The sequence below is a fragment of the Poecilia formosa genome, unplaced genomic scaffold, assembly GCF_000485575.1.
Source record: "Poecilia formosa unplaced genomic scaffold, Poecilia_formosa-5.1.2 Scaffold40, whole genome shotgun sequence".
Lineage (NCBI taxonomy): Eukaryota > Metazoa > Chordata > Actinopteri > Cyprinodontiformes > Poeciliidae > Poecilia > Poecilia formosa.
The window spans coordinates 3060950-3080182 of NW_006799979.1; the positions used below are offsets into that span (position 1 = coordinate 3060950).

Here is a 19233-nt window from a genome sequence, read left to right on the forward strand (position 1 = left end):
TCTCGAGTCTTTTATAGTATCTTTCAGATTTTCCTCTGTTGTTACTCTGAATGTAGCTAAATAGATCTTCTTATCAACTCCGTCCAGCTTCCCTCTCTCTGCTGAAGAAGAGCACAGCATGATGCTACCTCCCCTATGTTTCACAATAAGCTGTATGAATGCAGGGTGATGAGCAATTTAAGTTTAACAAGTGCTTGAAAGGTATTTCGCACAAGACAAGAAAGAAAAAAATGGTTTCATCTGCTCAGAGCTTCTTCGTCCACATGCATGCTGAGTCCTGTGTATGTGGGAAAATCAAAATTGTACATTTTATGAGCGCCAGCTGTATCTATACGGACACACAGAAACCAGCAACTGTGGCAGCGAATGTAGGTATGAAACTTAGAGTGTAGACAAAATCCATCAAAGTCACCAGAGAACAAGTAGGCACAAAAAAATATTGAGAGACAATGTCTAATTCAGCTTCGTTTTAGACTTCAGCCTACATATATTATTGCTGCTGCTATCAGACAGACGTGAGGAAAAATGGTGGATTAGAGCACAGCAGCTCGGGATCATCGGGTTCATTTAGCGACACAATTTATGATAACAAACTCGCTGTCAAAGTTACGTATGGAACAAAAGCACGTTTCTTTTGATTTTCTTTGAAGTCAAGAGACTGTACAAAACTGAAATTTACTCAGCAACAAAAGCTTCACATGTCCAATTCAGCTCAGTGTTTAAGCTGTCAGAAATAAACTATGAATGAAAATGTCAAACCTAGCTGAGGGAAGAATGTCATTTTGTGAATGAATGCGCCCAACTCTGACTCACTGGCTCTTCTTTTGAAAAGAGAAATGTCTCAAAAATCAAAAGTACAGTCACCGCTTATTCCACAGGAGGTTTTCTGGTATTGTGCAATAGGAAGAGGGTGTATCCATGGTAACTTTGACCATTTTGTCAACCGCATTCGCTATTAATTTCCACTACATGACACCACACAAAGAAACCCCCTTTAATAGCAATTGTGTTATTGAAGGGACCAGAAAGAGACTGTTTTTTAATAGAAGCGGGAAGTTTTGATGTTTAGTCTATAAAACTCTTGTGTTCAGATTCTTGCTCTCAAATGTTGGCCATTGTTGTAAAAAAACAACAACAAAAAAATAAAAAATTAAAATGGAGCTTTAACAGTGTGATTTGGTCCCTTGAATGAGGGACCAAAATAAGTGTGAATTTAAAAAAAATTAAAAATAATTAGAAAGTCACAGAACCTAAAATGAAGGTAAATTAACAGATTTAAATAACTGATCATCAGCCAGTGACTGAATAAAAATAGAGGTTTATCAAGTCACTCATTAGGAATATTTGGATGTCAAAGAAACGGATATCAGAATAACAAGAAATACTTACTGCTGCCTGTTAGTCCAGACGGTGTTGCAAGACTATTTCCAAACTTAGGAAAATATAAAACATTTAAAAAAAAACCTTGCAAATTGCATAACAAGAGGACTTTTCAAACAAAATATACCAGAGTTAAAAAACCTTGCAACACTTAGGAAATTGCAAAACATTGCTGCAAAACCTGAGGATATGCTAAAAAAAAAATGGTAAGAAGAAAACACATGACCAGTAGTAGATAACTATTTTGATATGTTCATTAAGGATAACTCCAGGTTAGCTGATCCTGGGGGTAAAAGCTCACCGCTAGTCTGAGACGGACCAAGACCAAAGTCAACTTCTACCATTTTAAAACAACTTCCGTCTCAAAATTACCCTAGCTATTTTAACAAACCCTGAAACCATTTTTCAAGCTTGCAATAGACAGTTATTTGTGATTATTTACATAGAAATCGGAGGTAGGAGGAAGTGCACTAAAAAAGACGTTTCTGTGTGAAACAGACTCAGAAGAAAACATGTTAGTGTTTAAGGTTTAAGGTTGCTTTTTACAACAAAGCTAGAGGCTAGAAGAGACAACACCAAACAGGGATTCTTCCTTCTTCAAAAATACCTTTTAAAGCGAACAATGGTTTGGTTTTTACTCAATGTGACTACTCAGATTACTCTAACTGGAAAGACCAAACATGCATGTTCCGCCTTTTTTTTTTTTTGCTTGTTTCAGAGGAAGGATCATTAATAGCGGACCACATATCAGCTCAAATTGAAGTGTAAATAACTACGGCCCTTCACATAGGGGTTTGTTCAGTGTAAACATGACAGCTCTTTAAGGGTTCATTGTAGTGATCCGTGTTTTCTGTGTATTTATTTTGAGGTTTTTCTGTGTTTATTAGTCTGTTCCCCTGTGAGTCACTGTCGTCCCTGTTGATTGTTCCCAGGTGTTTCTCGTTCCCTCATTACCCTCCCTGTGTATTTAAACCCACCTGTTGTCTTTGTCTCTGGTCAAATTCTCGTCGTGTGTTTTCGTGTGTTTTTGTGTGTTGTTTTTTGTTTGTTTTGTTTTGTTTTGTTCTGTGGATATTTATCATTAAATCATCATCTTCATCACAACCTGGGTCTCTGCGTCTCTCCTCACCACCTCATCCACACATCATGACATTCATCCAATCATGATGTCGTTAAAGACTGTGTCTTTTAGATTGGAGTAGTTTTCAGAAGTTGTAGAAGTCCTCCATATTCAGCCAAGAGACTAAACCAACTACAGTTAGGACAGCACAATAAGAACAGATGCATTTACCAATACTGTATTTGTGGGTCATGTCATACCTGCCAATAATAAAAAGTTTTTGAGACAGTTATATAATAGCATTTTGCCAGTAACCTAATAATTTAGAATGCTATCAGCTTTTTAAGAGCATTAAGAAACCAATTAAGGATGCATTAACTGTGTAACACATCCCAGAATGTGACCTCACATGAAATTACGAATTTCCAAATCAAACCACAGTCTGCACAGTGGTCATGAGTTCCAATCCTACACATGACTTTGAGGTTAACTCTTTGTAATTGCTGTTTAGGGGTGTGTATGTCTGTGCGCATGTGTGTGTATATGTGGTTGTTTGCCCGGTGTGTCTCTGTTGCCCTTCAATGGACCGGACACCTGCGCAAGGTTTACCCTGCCTCTTGTCCAATGGTGACTGGAGATTGGCACCAACCCTGCAAAGGGTAAAGACAAGAGATAGATAGACAAACAGATGGTTGGCCTATCAAACCTTACATTATACTTATAATCAGGTTATTTGGATATTTAAATATTCATACATAATGTCAAAAATTATTGTATTGTTGGCAGGTGTTGTTAGCTGTTTTTACATAATTAATTGCTATCAGCAGGGCTGTTTCTAGCTGTGAGGGTGACCTGGGCAAAAAGAAAACTGATATTGTATTTAGTCAGGAAATAAACACAATAACCAGCTTCTGCTTACAATTATGAAGCTGCTAAAACAACAGTCACTTGTCAGCCTGTATTTAAAAGGTATTTTGGTCTTAACCTTTAAATTTTCTGTGGGTGGAGGTCACAGTCACAATCCCTGTCAAAATGGCAAGTTTTGTAATGTAGAAAAATTACATCGCGATAAGAAGTTTCAAAACTTTTTCTTCATGTAGTGTGACCTTTATCCTGCACAAAAGCAAAGTACTAAGAGAACATATGTATATGTAGTGTACACAGACACACACACACGCACACACACACCTATGAAAAGATCATAAACCCCCCAAAATCTATATTATGCAATATCCTTAAATATTCAGATCAACAGTGATTTACAGATCCGTTTCCCACAGAATTCTCACTGCTTTCCCTATTTCAGTAACATACTGTTGAGCAGGTGAAATAATAAAAAAAAACTAAAAAAAGTTTGAGCAATTTTGCAAAAAACAACAACGAAAAAAACAACAACAATCAAAGTCATGTGTCCCCTGAGTACTTTCAACTTTACCATATAAAAACCAACAAAGTAACTTTATGATAAAAATGATATGAACATTTTGAGCCCAGCCAGAGTCCATGTTATGTGGAGAAGACGGAAAACAAGCTATTGATTCACAGTCTGAGAGTTTTGGAAAACTTTGCACAGTATTGTCATCTTAAAATGTAGGAAGCTGAAAAACTTTTTCAAAAGACTTACTACTGAAACTGAGTCAAAAGCTTCAACAAAGTCCAAGTAGGCTGTGCATTATTATGCAACCAGGTTATTGCAACTTTTTCTTTTTTCTTCTTACAGATTTGTTTTTTTCTCAGTTGAATTTTACAGCATAAATATAACAGATACAATAATAATTTAAAAAAACAAGCATTATATGCAAGTATGGCTTATTTAAATTCTCATTGGAGATTGAAGATTTAGCTTTGGCGCCCCCTGGTGGCTGGTGGCGGCTTAGTCCACAAAGAGCAAGAAGCGGCTCCGACTACTGTGTGGTTGGTTCTCTAGAAGCAGACTACCGATCTTTCTCAAAAGACAGCAGTTGTTCAGATTATTTTTACTCTTTCAGCCAGCTTGTCAGTGTTTGATATAGAAGTGTTCCTCAGTAATAATCACAGAAGGCATCATAGCATTTTCTGCCATCAGCAATCACTTTTGTGGATATAGGTATAAATGTGATGGCGCCCCCTATTGACTTATTGTAAGATGGAACGATGGAAAGTGTACAAGTCTATTATAAGCTTTTTATTTTTTTTATTTTTAGCTTCTACTGAAATTGCACTTAGACTACGATTTTTTAGTGTTACTAAATCAACTTTTTCTTTTAGCCAATGTCTAAAATTTACTTAAACCGAAATCCTTCATGCTTGTTGAAAAGGCGGTCTTTTTACCACAAGGGGGCAATGTGAAAGTGAAGACTTTAAGATTTGTTCACACCTGTCACTTTCTTCATATGAGACCTATGTCCCGATGGGCTAGATGAGATATTGTTGATTGGTTGATTCTTTCGTGTGGTCTCTGGTGGCCTCATTAGTAGTTTGTTGGGGGGCACTGCTGCAATTGTTTTTTTTCTGTTTTATTCTTCAACAGTTTGCATGTACATGTTTATTATGGAGCAATATAATTTTGAAGCCATCATACCTGTGGTGGTGTCACTGTGCAAAATTTAAGAAAAGTTGAAAACATATGTTAACTTAAAAAAAAGCAAGCAAACATAAGCCAGAATACGTTTCTATCTAAATAAAAGCTTACCTAAATAAAAGGCAACATTAACTCTGATGTTTAGGAAGGTTTAAGTCGCTCTTTTTTAACACACATTTAACCTAGAAAAATATTAGAAACATTCTTGCCATATAATCTGTAGAATTCAGCGACCTGACAATACTACAACTCCCATCATTACTTCGAGTTTAAGGAAGTGGGAACCTCACCGAGCCAGAAGATGGATGCTTCATTTAATGAACGACAGCACACTGTGATAATTCGGGAGGGGCGGTGATGTAGACTGTCATATGAATGAAGAATACCGCTTTTGTAAAAAAGCTAGTGTGTAATAACAAACACCGCCTTCGTGAGCCTTGGTTACCTTTATGACGTGTTGGGAATGATGGCTGTTGTTGGGTTGTTGTATGTAGCCTAGCAGGTTTATTGACTGTCTGAATGTGGTTTATTGACGGTAATATTTCAATGAAACCATTTGACTCGGATGAAGAAGAGGCAGAGCAGCTGGGAGCCAAGCAAAAGGAGCTGAGGCGTAAGCTAACACTTTGCTGAGCCGCGTTTGCTAACTCCCTAAGTAGCAGCCAAAATGTTGTTAATCTGTTAAAAGGCTAATTACTGCTCTGCGTTTATTTATAAGCAGAGTTCATTGCAGTTGAATACGAGGAGGTTTGCTTGGCAACAATATCTGGACAAAATTTTTAGGTTTTAGCTGTTAAACAAAAAATATGATTTCAAAGTGAGATATCTGTTAATGTTTGGCGTCAGTTGCTTAGAGGATGTAAAATACTTTTTAATTCCACGAAAAATAGTGATTCATTAATGTCTTTTCTCTTACAAAAACAAAGCTCTTTTCAGAAAATGCGACGTCTTGAAATAATACGAGTTTAGAGGAGCTGAGTGAATAATTTTCAAAATATTTGAACTCATTTGAGAGATTCCTACTGAGCCCTTTTAGAGACATGGGAGAAGAAAATCGTATTATTAAGGCATGACTTAATAATAACAACATTAATTATTATAATTAATAATAGTAATTCTCAATAATGATAATAATGGACAAATCCGATCTCATTTCGTCTTATATCAGTCTTGGAATGAATTATAATCACATTCTTCAGACATAAACATAGAGTAAATAGACTTATTTATCCATTCTTATTAATAAGAATTTTTCCATCTAGGTACAATATTAAAGTTGGAAAGAAAGAATAACACATTTAATTCTCTATATGTTCAGTGTATGCAGAACATACACTGAACATATAGACAGTATAATAATCTTTCAATGATATAAATAATTGAAATTGAAAAACTATGACACTGTAGTACAGTGGTGTAGTAAAGCTACACTGTAAGGATAATATTTTAACAATAATTTTATCAGACATGTTAAGTTACATTTAAGTTATATTATTTTTATTTAATAATCTATTGACAAATTCTGATTATTGTACTTTTATTTTTATGTACATAAAGAAGACATTTCCAAATGTATGCAGGGCTTCCTCCAGAAAACTTGCTAAGCCTGGTGGTCGGGATGCCAAGACGGTCCACCGGTTGTCCACCGTGTTTTTGTATTAAAAGATGTTAAGGTGACAGGAAATGTAAAAGTATTACTGTGTAATTATGTTAGATCTCCAGTGAAATGCTATTTAAACCCACAACTACTCTAAAAACAACAAATTTGCACTTCTGTTTTTTAATCCAAATTAAGTCAGCGGCTCCATCAGGGGCCCCATAAATGCTAATATTTTAAAACAGACCACAGATACATAAATGTAACACTTGTTTATTGAGATTATCAATGCTTTTAAATTGTATTCAATTGTTTAGGCATACATAAATTAAATGATGTTAAATTGTTTAATATTTAAATACAAGATTTTAAGGAGCTGGGAAGTTTACTTTGTAAAACTTCAAATAACAATATTCATAGTTAGATTGTTTGTTACCATAGCAACAATCTGATGCTGTGAGTTTAATCTATGAATTTACAAATACAAATTAGTAAACTGCGATTGTAACTTATTGCTTTTTAGGCTGGCCAATTAAACTACTCCCTTCTCCCATATTTCACTAAATCTAACACAGAAGCTGTTAGAGGTGCTGATATTTTTAGCAACAAAAGGGGCCCCTAAGTCAGATTATGCTCAAGACCTCATACAGCCTTGGACCGGCCCTGCATGATGAGTTAAATCTGCTGCAGAGATGCGCAACAAACGGGAGATTTAATTCAATGCTGCTAATGTGGCTTTAGTAGCTCTTCCATTGAGTTTTTAATAAGCGTCACAGAAACTATTCTGGTTGGTCGAGTTTATGGGACGAGTTTTTCAGATGTCCTGCGGCCACTCATATTAACTCTAAGTAGACAACGCATTTTATATGATTTGATGCATCGTGTAACCGTAAAAATAATATTAAAAATAATAATAAAATAATATAAAATCAGCGTGATGCGTGACTCCGAGGAGAGCGCGAAAGCTCCTCACCAGGCTGAACCTGCATGATGTGGTTAGCGCTGCTCGTTATCCACAAACGCTCCGGCCAACCGGGACCACAGACATAAACTTTGAAGACAGACACAGAGCCACACGCGTGTTGAGATGTAAACGCCGCATATAATTGTTCGTTCACAAAGATAAATCATTCTCACCGCTCCACAATGCGACCTCTGAATTCGCTACAAGTTATTCCTGCGGTTCACATTGAGCTGCGCAACCAGAGCTAACGCGGCAGGTTTTAAACTCTTACCTAGAGTTCTCCAAAGGATCATAAATCCTCACAGTAGGTTTATGTAAATAGCCATACAGGTCAGCCTGTGTCCAGTTTGAGTGAAAAGAGGCGCGCGCGATCCCGCTGAGGTAAAGCAGCGGCAGCGCGCGAGGCAAAGCGCAGAGGCGCCAGCGGTGTGATTGGTCCGCGCGCTGTCGGGTTTAAACGCATAAACTATAAACCTATCATTTAGGAATAAATCTGCTCTGCTAGTGAAATGCTAAGAGCAAAAGAGACGCTTGCAGCCTGGCTTTAAAAAAACAAAACAAAACAAAAAAACTAAGAGATTTTTTCCCCCCTAGAAACATAAACATAAGCATTGCTTAGACTGGCGGCGGGGCTAGTAAAGCATGGCGGGAAGCCAGGCTTATAATACACTGGGGGAAACCCTGGTATGTAAGTTATTTATTAGCTTATTTATTCTCTGAGTCATGATACTTTAATCCCTTCAAACCATCCAGAAGGATAGTGACATTTTTGTTTTTCCTTCAGCTTCTAAAGTCTCCTGTGTTTTCTAATTGTATTTTCTATAAATAAATAAATACTTTTCACCTTTGTGTTTATTCAGAATGGGCAAACCAGAGCCTCCAACAGCTGAGCAGTGCTCTGGACCAGCTGGACCCTGATGGAGAGGATGTCCGACCCGCTGCAGGTGACGTCTTCACGGCGGCTGAGGAGGACAAGACAGCGTGGAGTCACAAGACTCAGAGTGAAGCAGGCGAGTCACTATTACACTGTAAATTTGCTGTCTGCCATCGACACTGTACTTGAAGCGCGCCACTTCAGATTAATGGTCATGTTGTTGGAGCTGAACTGGAGGCTTGGTTTTGTTTGTTGTGTGTGCAGTTAACCAGCTGAAGAGCCTCCTGTTGAAGCAAGGCAGAGAAATCCCCACCTCTTTATCCCCTTCAGGGAAGCAATCTCCATCTAAGGTAGACATGTGTCATTAAATTGTTACAGATTTTATTCCCTAATATGAAGTGTTTATTAGAATAAAACGCCTCTTTAATAATCGTATGATGAAAATCTTGCAGAGTTATCTGTAAATTCAGTTCTCCACTGGTGCGTCATTTTATGACTCTGTTTTGTCTTTCTTCTCCTTAGAAAGTGCGTCAGGATGGCAGGTCCAGTTTACCAGCCTTTCAGGACTTGGTTCCAATGAATTATGACCAGTCTGAGTACATCCAGCACCTGGAAGCTGAAGTAAAGTTCTGCAAGGTTTGTGCTAAAACTTTTTTTTTTTTTTTCAAAATCCTTAATGTAAGCTTACCTTTTAAGACAATACAATAATCTCACACTTGTAATCCTACCTTTTATTTTGGTACAATTTTTTAGTGGAGGAAAAATAATTGCATATATATTTGTTTTTGCTTTACAAATTCACTAAGGGGAGAAATTACTGACAAACTTGTCGGTAATATTTTATGCAGGCGGCTTTTGCCTTGGCACACAAAACAATTATGTCACATTGTGAAATATAGTTTTCCCTACATGCTCAAAAGGCTGCATTTAATAAAATAGTTATGCTCCAACGACAAATATGACATTTGTTTGAAGGAGTTATACACATCCTAAAATGCTTATATATAATATATATGTACATTTTCTAATACAAATTCTAATTTGCCTACGTTTTGACCAGTTTACTGTGCACTCTGTGTCTTTAGGAGGAGCTGCAGGGACTGAAGCAGCGGATCAGAGTGGTGGTGGTTGAAAATGAGAAGCTGCAGTCTGAGTTCAAATCCAGGATCGTGGATCAATCTTTGAAAGATTATCCAATCCACAATTCTATGGTAATATAATAATAATTATCATCCTGATTGCTTAAAAGTAATGAAATAATATTAGTTAGAGGCTTCATTATATTTCCTGTTGGCTTCTTTAGGTGCAAAACAACAATTTGATAAACTCAAAAACAGAGCATAACACCTGGAAAAATGACCTGGTAAGGACATATATTGTGTTCTCTCCTGTTTTCCAGTCACTTTTAAACTTTACAAGTCCATAGAAATGTGTTTCAGCCTTTTTTGCATTTTAAAGGGAAGCCTCTTCAACAACATAAAGCAGTCCACATGAACCATAGAAATACTTTCAAAAAGGGTTTGCCTTCTTACCCATTGCTTCTGTTTCTACTTTTATGTCACACTGAAATATTTCAGATCACCAACCAAGTTTTATTGTTTAACTCACTCTTTGCAAGATCTTGTAGTTGTCAGCTGGGTGTGGTCAGTGAAATTGAACTCAGTTTTCTAATAAATTTTAAAAGTTCATTTATGATCTGACAAGTGTTGTTTATTCCTGGTTGGTTTAGCTAGCTCCTCCCGCCCCCCGTAAGTCAATCAAATCCTTATTTAAAAGCTGCTTTTTGTATTACTCAAGTCTTACTAGTCAATGTTAAAAACAAATCCTTGATATAAAATGCAAAAGTGTGGCAAAAAAGAAACCTGAAAGGGGGCAAATACTTTTGTACTTAAGCCTAATACAATCAGTCAGCAGTGGCTTCATCCCTTTGTCATCAGAATGCTGTTAAAGTTCAACTGTGTGACACATGGTGGAGTCTTTGTGCTTCTTAGCAGAGTCTTAGAAGGTGTCGAGTTCATTTTTTGTTTGTATTTTTTGCTCATTTTGCTTTGAAATTGCTGCATGTTCTCACTGGAAGATTGTTACACAAACATCATCTCATGACTCAGTTTCTGTCCCTGATAAAGGAGCAGCTAAAAGTGATCCACCAGGCCCAGACTGAAAGCTTGGAGGCTCAGCTCATCTCTCTCCGGTCAGTTTGATGCATCATAAAGAAGAATGTAGCATATTCTCCCTCCCTCGTCATTTCCTTTGACCTTTTTAAACGTTTTGCTTCTGTTAACAGAAAGGATCTCTCAGTGAGTCAGAAGGAGTGTGAGGAGGTGAAGGTTCGTCTGAGACACAAAGAGCAGCAGGTTGCAGAAGCATTGAAGGCCGACGGAGCTCCCCGCGTCGCCGGGTTGTGTCTGCAGTGTGCGCAGCATGAAGCGGTGGTGGCTGGAACTCATGCAAATCTGCATGTGCAGGCTATTGACAGGCTCACAAAGTAAAGCAAAGTCAGCTCAACCAGGTTGGCAGTAGGAGAGAGAGCTCGTGGTGCTCATGGTGTTTCGTTTTTGCGCGTCAGGGAACGGGACGAGTTGCTGGCAGCTCTGCGTGCGGTGCGAGCGAGTCAACAAGAGGCCCAGCAGAGAGAGTGGTCAGCCTGCCTGCAGGTCAAACAGGCAGTGGAGATAGCTGAAGAAGCCAATCTACAAAAAACTAGGGTCAGTAGCTTCTCGCATGGATTCATTCTGGATATTCTTTAACGTACTGTCCCTGAGTTATATGCAAATATATTCTATCTCCACCACTCCTGACAAGCTCTCTGCATCCGTTTGCACTCGAGTAGGTGGAGATGCAGTGTGAGCAGTTATCCAGGGAGCTGGCGCGACAGAGGGAACAGCTGGACAGAGAGGCGCATGCAGTGCGGGCCAAGATGGCGGAGGCCCGAGAGGAGGGCCGGGCTGAGGCACGCAAACAAAAAGAAGAGCTAGCACAAACGGTACATCTTGAAGCCAAATACGTCAGTGTATTTTATTGTGATTCGGTGTGATGGGTTGTAACATAGTTATCAAGAAGAAAATGATACATGACTTTGAAGATGTGAAAAGTGCAAATATATTCCAAGAGGTGATTCAACAAAGTATCGACTCAAATAACTGAAATAAATTCATCCCACAATAAAAAAATAAGCATTTTACCATTGATTCATTCATCCATTACAAATCTCAATAAATTCTATTGAAGTATGTCATTGCAATGTTTAATATGAAGACATCATTTCATGTTTCATATTCAAATTATGCATTTAAACGTTATTTAAAGTTACTGTTTGTGTTGTAGGCGTCCAGCCTGTCTCAGCAGGTAGCCGCGCTGGAGGGGCAGCTGGACCGAGCGCACAGAGACAGGAGTTCACTGACCAATCAGCTGGAGGACACGCTCAGCAAGCTAACCAATCAGGAACAAGACAACGCCAAGGTGCACTGATTTATTTGTTTGAGAAAAACGTCATTCACTCTTCACATTTTATTAAAGCTTTTACAGAAAGCAGTGCGCAGTTTGAGTTGAGGTGAAACTTTAGCACGACACGGCAGAAAGACTGAAACCCACGTTTGGTGCTGGTCATTTTCCCCGGTCAAAAGAAAATGACCAGCATAATCATCAAGGGAAGGCGCCGGTCTCAATGCTCAACTCTCAGATGAAACCAGCGGCGTTTACTTGTAATGTTCTTGTGTTTCCAGTAGATGGCAGCAGAGCATCTTATTTAGTGTCGGTTTTGCTCTCAAATGCAATGGCGAAGAATTTAACCATTTTAAGTTTTGATGTATTTCGGTAAAATTTTAGTTGTGTTTACTGAAGCATCTCGATGAGATGAGAGGTAAAAGTATTTTGATGCACTCCTATATAGGTCAGAGAGCTGTAGTGAGAAAAGCTGTATAGTAGATGTCAAGGTCTGGTGACCTAGTCAAAGCATGTTAAAAGTAGAGGTAGTTTGAAACCAGGTAATTTTAATTATAAATCAGTGGCGGTGTTGTAAAACCTGATCGTTTTGCTGTCTTCTCCAGGTATGTGTGGATCTGCGGTATCAGCTTAGCAATGCCAGCCTGAAGAAAGAGGAGGCTGAGCGAGAGCTCAGAGAGCTGAAGGCCAAGACGAGCAGGCAGAACGAAAAAGCTGCACAGGTAAGTTTTCATCCTGCCTCTGAATTTACTATTTTATATATGTTGTTTTAACAGCAGATGAGTTAAAATAATTGATCATTTCAGCTAATAATTGTAGCATAAAACAGTAAATGGACTGAACTTATATAGCGCTTTTCCAAACATTTTGACCACTCAAAGCGCTTTACACTAGAGTCACATTCACCCATTCACACTTTCAAACACCAGTGTGGATCCTGGTGTTTACCTACCGATCCTACATTTACACGGATCGGTAGGTAATTTAGGGTTAAGTGTCTTGTTGCCCAGAGGCACATTGACATGTGGCAGGAGGGATCAAACCTACAACCTTCCGATCGCAAGACGACGACTCAACCCACAGACCCACAGTCACCACAAAAACTCATCCAGGGGATGGCATGTAATTATTTTGAAACTTTTAATATTGTGCATAAAATTCAAGGTTAATCTTAAAATAATAGGCAATCAGCAGAAAGTTAATTTATGTCAGTGATTCATTGTAAAAGGTGCTAAGGAAACCCATGTGCCTTCAGCTTGTCTTCACTGTTGATCTCACGTCTTCCCCTTGAAAATACTTTATAGCTTCTCTAAACTGTGGAGTTTAGATCAGGCTGTCTTGCTGGCTAATCAAGCACAGTAACGCTGTTATGCTTAAAGCAGGTGTTGGTACCTTTGACAGTGTGGGCAGGTGTTTATCCCTTCTGGAAAACTAAATCAGAATCCCATAAAGGTTGTCAGTAGAGGGAACCATGAAATTAGACGGCTGCTTCGACTGTGAACTCGATCAAACAAGGAGACCAACACCAGCAGATGACATTGTTTCCTAAATCATCAGAAATGTCTCTCTAGACCTCAGGCAACGTGGATTGTTTGCCTCTCCAGTGTTCCTCCGGACATAACTATCCATGTTTTCCTACCATACAACTTGGCTTGGACACAGCAGTTTGTGAACAGACATCTTCCCTAACAGTGACTTTTTGTTTATCCACCACATGCAGGGACATCAAGTACTTTCCGCCTAGTCTATACTCTTCTTCAGACTTTATTTGTAGTTTATCTCTAATCCTGGTCACAGTTTTCTTCCTCTGTTATTGTGGGAGTTGGAAGTTAAATAGTTTTGGTAGAACTCATCTATTGCTTTTATTTGTTTCTTATGAAATATGTGCATCGTAACACCATTATTTGTCATCTTGACTTATCAAGTCTTCATGAGTTTGTAATCTTGGCTTATTGTGTTTAATGTGTGACGGCAGAAGACGGGTGTTGTGAAAGATTTCCTCACCTCCGCTAACTCCTCTTCTTCCCTCTCTGTGGGACAGGAAGTGGAAAGTCTGAGCTCAGAGCTGGTTTGCTGTCGGCAGCGTTTGGAGGCGGCCCAAAGGGTTGGGAGCCAATGGCAGTCCAAAGCTCTGAGCCTGGAAGAACAGCTGGCAAATGCCCAGCGCCAACTGCACCTCACCAGGTAGTACCTAATCCTATTATACATGCCACCACACTCACACACACACTCGTGCACACACACACAGACACACACGCACACACACACATGAACGCACGCACGCACACACACACACACACACACACGGGCACACAGCACTCCCCTCTGCCCAGCTCCTGCCCAGCTCAGCCCAGTCCAGTTCAGACCAGCACACCAACTGTATCGCACCAGGTAACGGTTAATCCTATTATACGAGCCACACACACAAATGTGCATGCGCGCCGCTGTGTGGCGGTCCCGGTACCAACTGGACCTCACTAGGTCACCTCTAATCCTGTTAAGCATGCCACAACATAATGCAATAAACACGCTCACACACACGCACACGCACCGCTTCGTGCCACCAGGCCAGTGCCCAGCCCAGCAGCAGCTCCAGCAGAGCCAAAATGTCGCCTAAGCCTTTCTCCTATCCCTGGCGCGCACACACACACACACACACACACACACACGCCTCAACACACACAAGCACAACAGCGTGGCTGATGGTCACTGGACAGCCTGGCCTCCGTGCCACCCGCCTGAGCTCTGCACCCGTCCTCGCTGCGGGCGCTACCGGCCCTCTCTGTCTGTTTTCCTTCTGTATTTTTTTTCCTTACCTCCTAATTCCTCAGATATTGTTTTTAGATGTTTATTCCACATATTTATCTGAATGATTATCTGTTTTTTCCTCTTCCAGCTCAATGTTTTTTACGTTTTGAGATTCTTCCTCATGCTCCTTAATAACTTAAACCTCTCCTATGATTAAAATAAAAGGAGTAATTATTTCACTTGAACTACTACACACTTTTCCCTTACCTTTCTCTTTTCCCTCTCCTTTTCTTTGCCCTTCCCCTTCTCCTTTCCTTCCCCTTCTCCTTTCTTTTCCTTTCCTTTCCTTTCCTTTCCTTTCCTTTCCTTTCCTTTCCTTTCCTTTCCTTTCCTTTCCTTTCCTTTCCTTTCCTTTCCTTTCCTTTCCTCTCTTTTTCTTTCTTTTCTCTCTGTTTCTCCTGTCCTCTGCCGGCTTCTGTTTCCCCCTCACCATTCCCTGCCAAGCTCTGCCAGACCACGCCAGCCACTCAGGACTCTGTCTCGCCCCCGTTGCCCACAGCCGACGTGTGTGAGATGGGCACAGATGTGGCAGAAGTGTCCCGTGGTGCTGGGGGCTGTGGGGTGCTAGTTTGCGTGATCGGTGTGCGTTTGTGTGTTGGTGCGTGTGTGTCGGCGTCCGCTTCAGCTTCTTGCTCTAATCTGTGCTAAAGTGTGTTGGGCTGTCAGCTTGCCAGCACTTACACATTGGCTCCATGGTGGGCTCTTGTGCGTTTAAAGCCTGAAACGAACGGTGTGTGTGAGAGTGTGGGTGTGTGATTTTTCCACCAGCTGTGGAGAATGATGTGCATATTAATGTGGCAAACACAATGACTTTGACCTGCATTGGAGGAGCCACTGTACTGAAGCGTTTTACGCCGCGTGTGTCAGTATGTGCATGAGAGAGTTTATAGTTTTATCTGTCCTCAGACGCGTACTAGGTGTTTGACAGCTGTTGACTTGGCCTTGCATGCAGCCATTAAAATTCAATTTTGGTCATTATAAGCAAAGGCCACTTCTAATTTTAATTTATGTTAAAGTATTTCTCTTTTAACAACTTATTATTCTTGTGTTTTAAACAAATCAGTGCAACATTTAAAACATGGAAATCACATCAATCAAAATCCGACAAACCTGGGCTTGGACAAGTTTACCTTTTCAGAAACACGACCCCATTTTGTATCCATGTGTTGCTGTTTCACCTTTTCTTCCTGCATTTTGTGCACATAAGAAACGTAAACTATACGGTGACCGGCCAGGTTTTCTTTTTTAGTAGTTGAGTATTTTTGTGAGTTAATTGGATAAATTGACAGAACAAGTCTCAAATCTTACATTCAGTACATTTAAATTGCATATTAAACACCCTATATAAATTTACAATGCACACTAATTAGGCAAGTTTTATTTTTGTGGATTAATTTTGTTACCTAACAGTTAAAGTTTTTGTCTGTGTTGGGAACATATCTGTTTACACGGCAACAAATGGAGAGTGGGATTACGATGCCACTCCGTTCTTTTCAGACATTATTAAAATGCTTCTGTTCATCCAGTTTCTGTTTCTAGAGGTGTCGACATCATGTTGTTTCTAAAAAAAAAAAAAGAAGACTTTATTTTATGTCTTACTGCTTGAGGGAAAATGTATTATGAAAGCTGGCCGTAAATTTGGGAGTTAATTTTTGTTTTTGGTCTTTCTTTAACCTGAAAGGGTCCAACTAGCCCATCTTTAGTAATACCGACCCATTCCACCTGAAACTGATTCATTAATGAGTGAATGTAGGGCCCAGGTCAGAAAGTCATCTCTTAAACTGTTTCATTTTATCACATCACAACAATTAGATTTAATGCATTTCATTTAAATCATTAAATATGTTACACCTACAAAAAGTAGGTCAAACGTATAAACCCAGGTGAAGGACTCGGGGGCTGAGGTCCACATCTCAGGTTGGAGAATTTAGGATAACTATCATTAATGGATTTCACAAGAAAGAAAACCATTAGAAACGTGTAGAAGAAAAAGAAAATGATCTGGTTAGTTGGGGCCTGAGATGAACTTTTGGCCTTTATGCAAAATCCTGCAACTGAAGGAAAATGTACACTGCACATATTGTGATGACTCTTTCCTTGACACAGTGAAACATGGTGGTGGCAGCAGCATCATGATGTGGGGAGATTTTTCTAAAGCAGGTTCAGCAAAGCTGTTCAGAGCTAATGGGAAAATGAATGAAGCTAAATAAAGGGAAATCCTGGAAGAAAACCTGTTCGAAATGACAAAAGACTTGAAACTAAGGGAAAGGTTCACCTTCCTGCAGGACGTCGACCTTAAACACACAACCAGTCACGATCTATTGCCATAGCAATGCTGTATTTCTTCCTCCTCTTCTCTGTTTTTATAAAGGTTTTTGGGGAACACATTCACTTTATTCATACTCATGCCCTCTGTTCTTGCCATCTACAAAGCCTTTGTGAGCCTTTGTAGCTTTAGAGGGCTCGTATGCATTGCTGTGCGGATTGTAGCAGGAGTGTGAGATCCACTGCAGCTAAGCTGGAAGCCATTTATTTTATCAGCCTCTGAGTTCAAAAGCAGGATTTTGATTATCTTTTTGCAACTTCTTCCCTCCTCTCTTTCATTCCGCTCCCCATTCATGAGCCGAGTGATCATAGCTGGCCTCCAAATAGTGGACAGAAGCATAGGCAGCTATTTAAATTTTATTAGCCCTCCCTTCCTCACTGTGCAAACTCACACTTGCACGTGTATTTGTTCAAGAGCATTTCCACAGACTTGCACGCTGATATGCACATCAGCTGAACCCACATGCCTGCACACGCAGGCTCTCACACACCCGCAGATGCAGGCACGCACGCGGGGGTCCCACGGCGGCTGGTGCGCTGCGCTGTGCTCCAGGATTGGATCATCAGCCAGCTGTGAGTTGGACAGCCCAGGATCTGTCCTAATCCCCAGCACTCTGTTCACATCGCCTCGCGTGTGCGCACACACTCGCTCCAGTCCCGGCCCCAGCCCAGCAGAGGGCTTTACAAAGTTTGGTTTGTTTGTTTGCTCCAGTCTTTCTTTACTTTCTTTCCTCCTTTTCTTGCCTCCATCCGGCCTCGTATCTTCCCTTTGTTGTGTTCGCACATCCCAAAGGCCATCCTGAAAAAGCGACCAGCATAACTTCTGTCCCCACACATGCCAGACAGAAACGAGTGGTGGTTGTGCATTTGCATGCGTTAGGGATTCATGGCTGGCCGCCTACTTTGGTTCGGGATAAGTGCGGTATCTGCGAGGCACCAAATCTTCCACCAGTTCTGTTATCCCCATGAAATCAGGCATTCATGTTCATGAGAGTGACAGCAGAGAACGGAGCTGGTCAAAAACATTAGTAGGATGGTTACTCTCACCAAACTTAGGGTTCAGGGTGAAAAGAACAGTTCATAAAATCTCATTCACTGATATAGAGCTGAAAAACAAACTTGTTAATGAAAACCCAATGCCAGTAAAGTAGATGGGCCTGGATTAATGAAACTTGTCTGAAATATGAAAAAAGAAGTTATTTGAGCTGCCACATCACACCTCACCTTTAACGTTTTACCCATTTATACTTTTGTTTTTGATGTACTTACTAATTGCTCATGTCTAAAGACCTAAGAAGTGTCATTTTGCTACTTCAGATTCAGGTTGAATTAGACTTGTGTCCTTCAAACAACACACAAAAACAACTATTTAATTTTGGACGTTTTGCATAAAAAAATAAAATTTATGAAGTTTTGAAAGCAGAAATGACATTAAAGGTTTGACTAAGATATCTTTCTCCTGTTGGTATAAAACGTCATTGATTATATCCTTTCCCACTTTGATGTCACAACATTTTGTCAAAGAGTAAAACAAGTTGGTTTAGCTGTTTGACTTGATATTAACCATTGAAGTTGATATGATGATGATAATAATGATAAATGATGTAGTTTATTGAAGAAAGTATTGAAGAAACAAACAAAATGACAATTTAAGATGGAAGTAATTTTTGTATTTTTGTTCTTCTCTCTGAGACTCTAAAATCCTAAGATGGACACTCAGAGACAGTCTTGGAGACAGATCTCGTGACCATCTGCTGCGACCTTCCTATGCAAAACTTCGCACAGAACTCGATTAAACATGCCACGCTGCTCCTCACTCTGCACCTTCACTTTGTTCTCATTTCTCTCCCCCTCCTCAGTTCCGACTCGTGACAGAGAGGCCTGGAAAGGCGGTGAATCGAGCTGAGTGTGTGTGCGAGGGCGGAGAAGTGTAAATGAGGAAGGTGAGGCAGCAGATGCCTCGTCCCGCCAGAGGCTCGCTTTGAGCAGCGAGCGAAATCTGGGCGCAACAAAACTGCTGCAAACCAACTCCGCGGGAGGCACTTGTCCAATCACGGCCCGGAATAAAAGGGCCGGGGCGCCACGCGGGCTGCAGCCGCTCAGGAGGAGCGGGGGCCATAATGAACGTCTGAGCGCTGCCAGCGAAAGCTCACACATTTGAACACGCCGTCGCTCTTGCTACCTGGCATTAACAGTGTCTAACCTCTGTCACCACATGCAGACA

General features: G+C 40.2%; 1 protein-coding gene across 1 annotated transcript in view; it reads left to right on the forward strand.

The window, feature by feature from the left end:
* Positions 1-5427: 5427 nt before the first annotated feature.
* sdccag8 (SHH signaling and ciliogenesis regulator sdccag8) overlaps positions 5428-19233 on the forward strand; it is a 58930-nt gene continuing 45124 nt past the window's right edge. The window contains exons 1-13 of the mRNA XM_007551211.2: positions 5428-5613; positions 8422-8571; positions 8700-8785; positions 8958-9071; positions 9521-9646; positions 9739-9798; positions 10562-10626; positions 10720-10920; positions 11002-11140; positions 11266-11418; positions 11760-11894; positions 12482-12598; positions 13918-14060. Coding sequence (XP_007551273.1) covers positions 5520-5613; positions 8422-8571; positions 8700-8785; positions 8958-9071; positions 9521-9646; positions 9739-9798; positions 10562-10626; positions 10720-10920; positions 11002-11140; positions 11266-11418; positions 11760-11894; positions 12482-12598; positions 13918-14060 — 1583 coding nt within the window. The 5' untranslated portion in view covers positions 5428-5519. The remainder of the gene's footprint in view (positions 5614-8421; positions 8572-8699; positions 8786-8957; positions 9072-9520; positions 9647-9738; positions 9799-10561; positions 10627-10719; positions 10921-11001; positions 11141-11265; positions 11419-11759; positions 11895-12481; positions 12599-13917; positions 14061-19233) is intronic.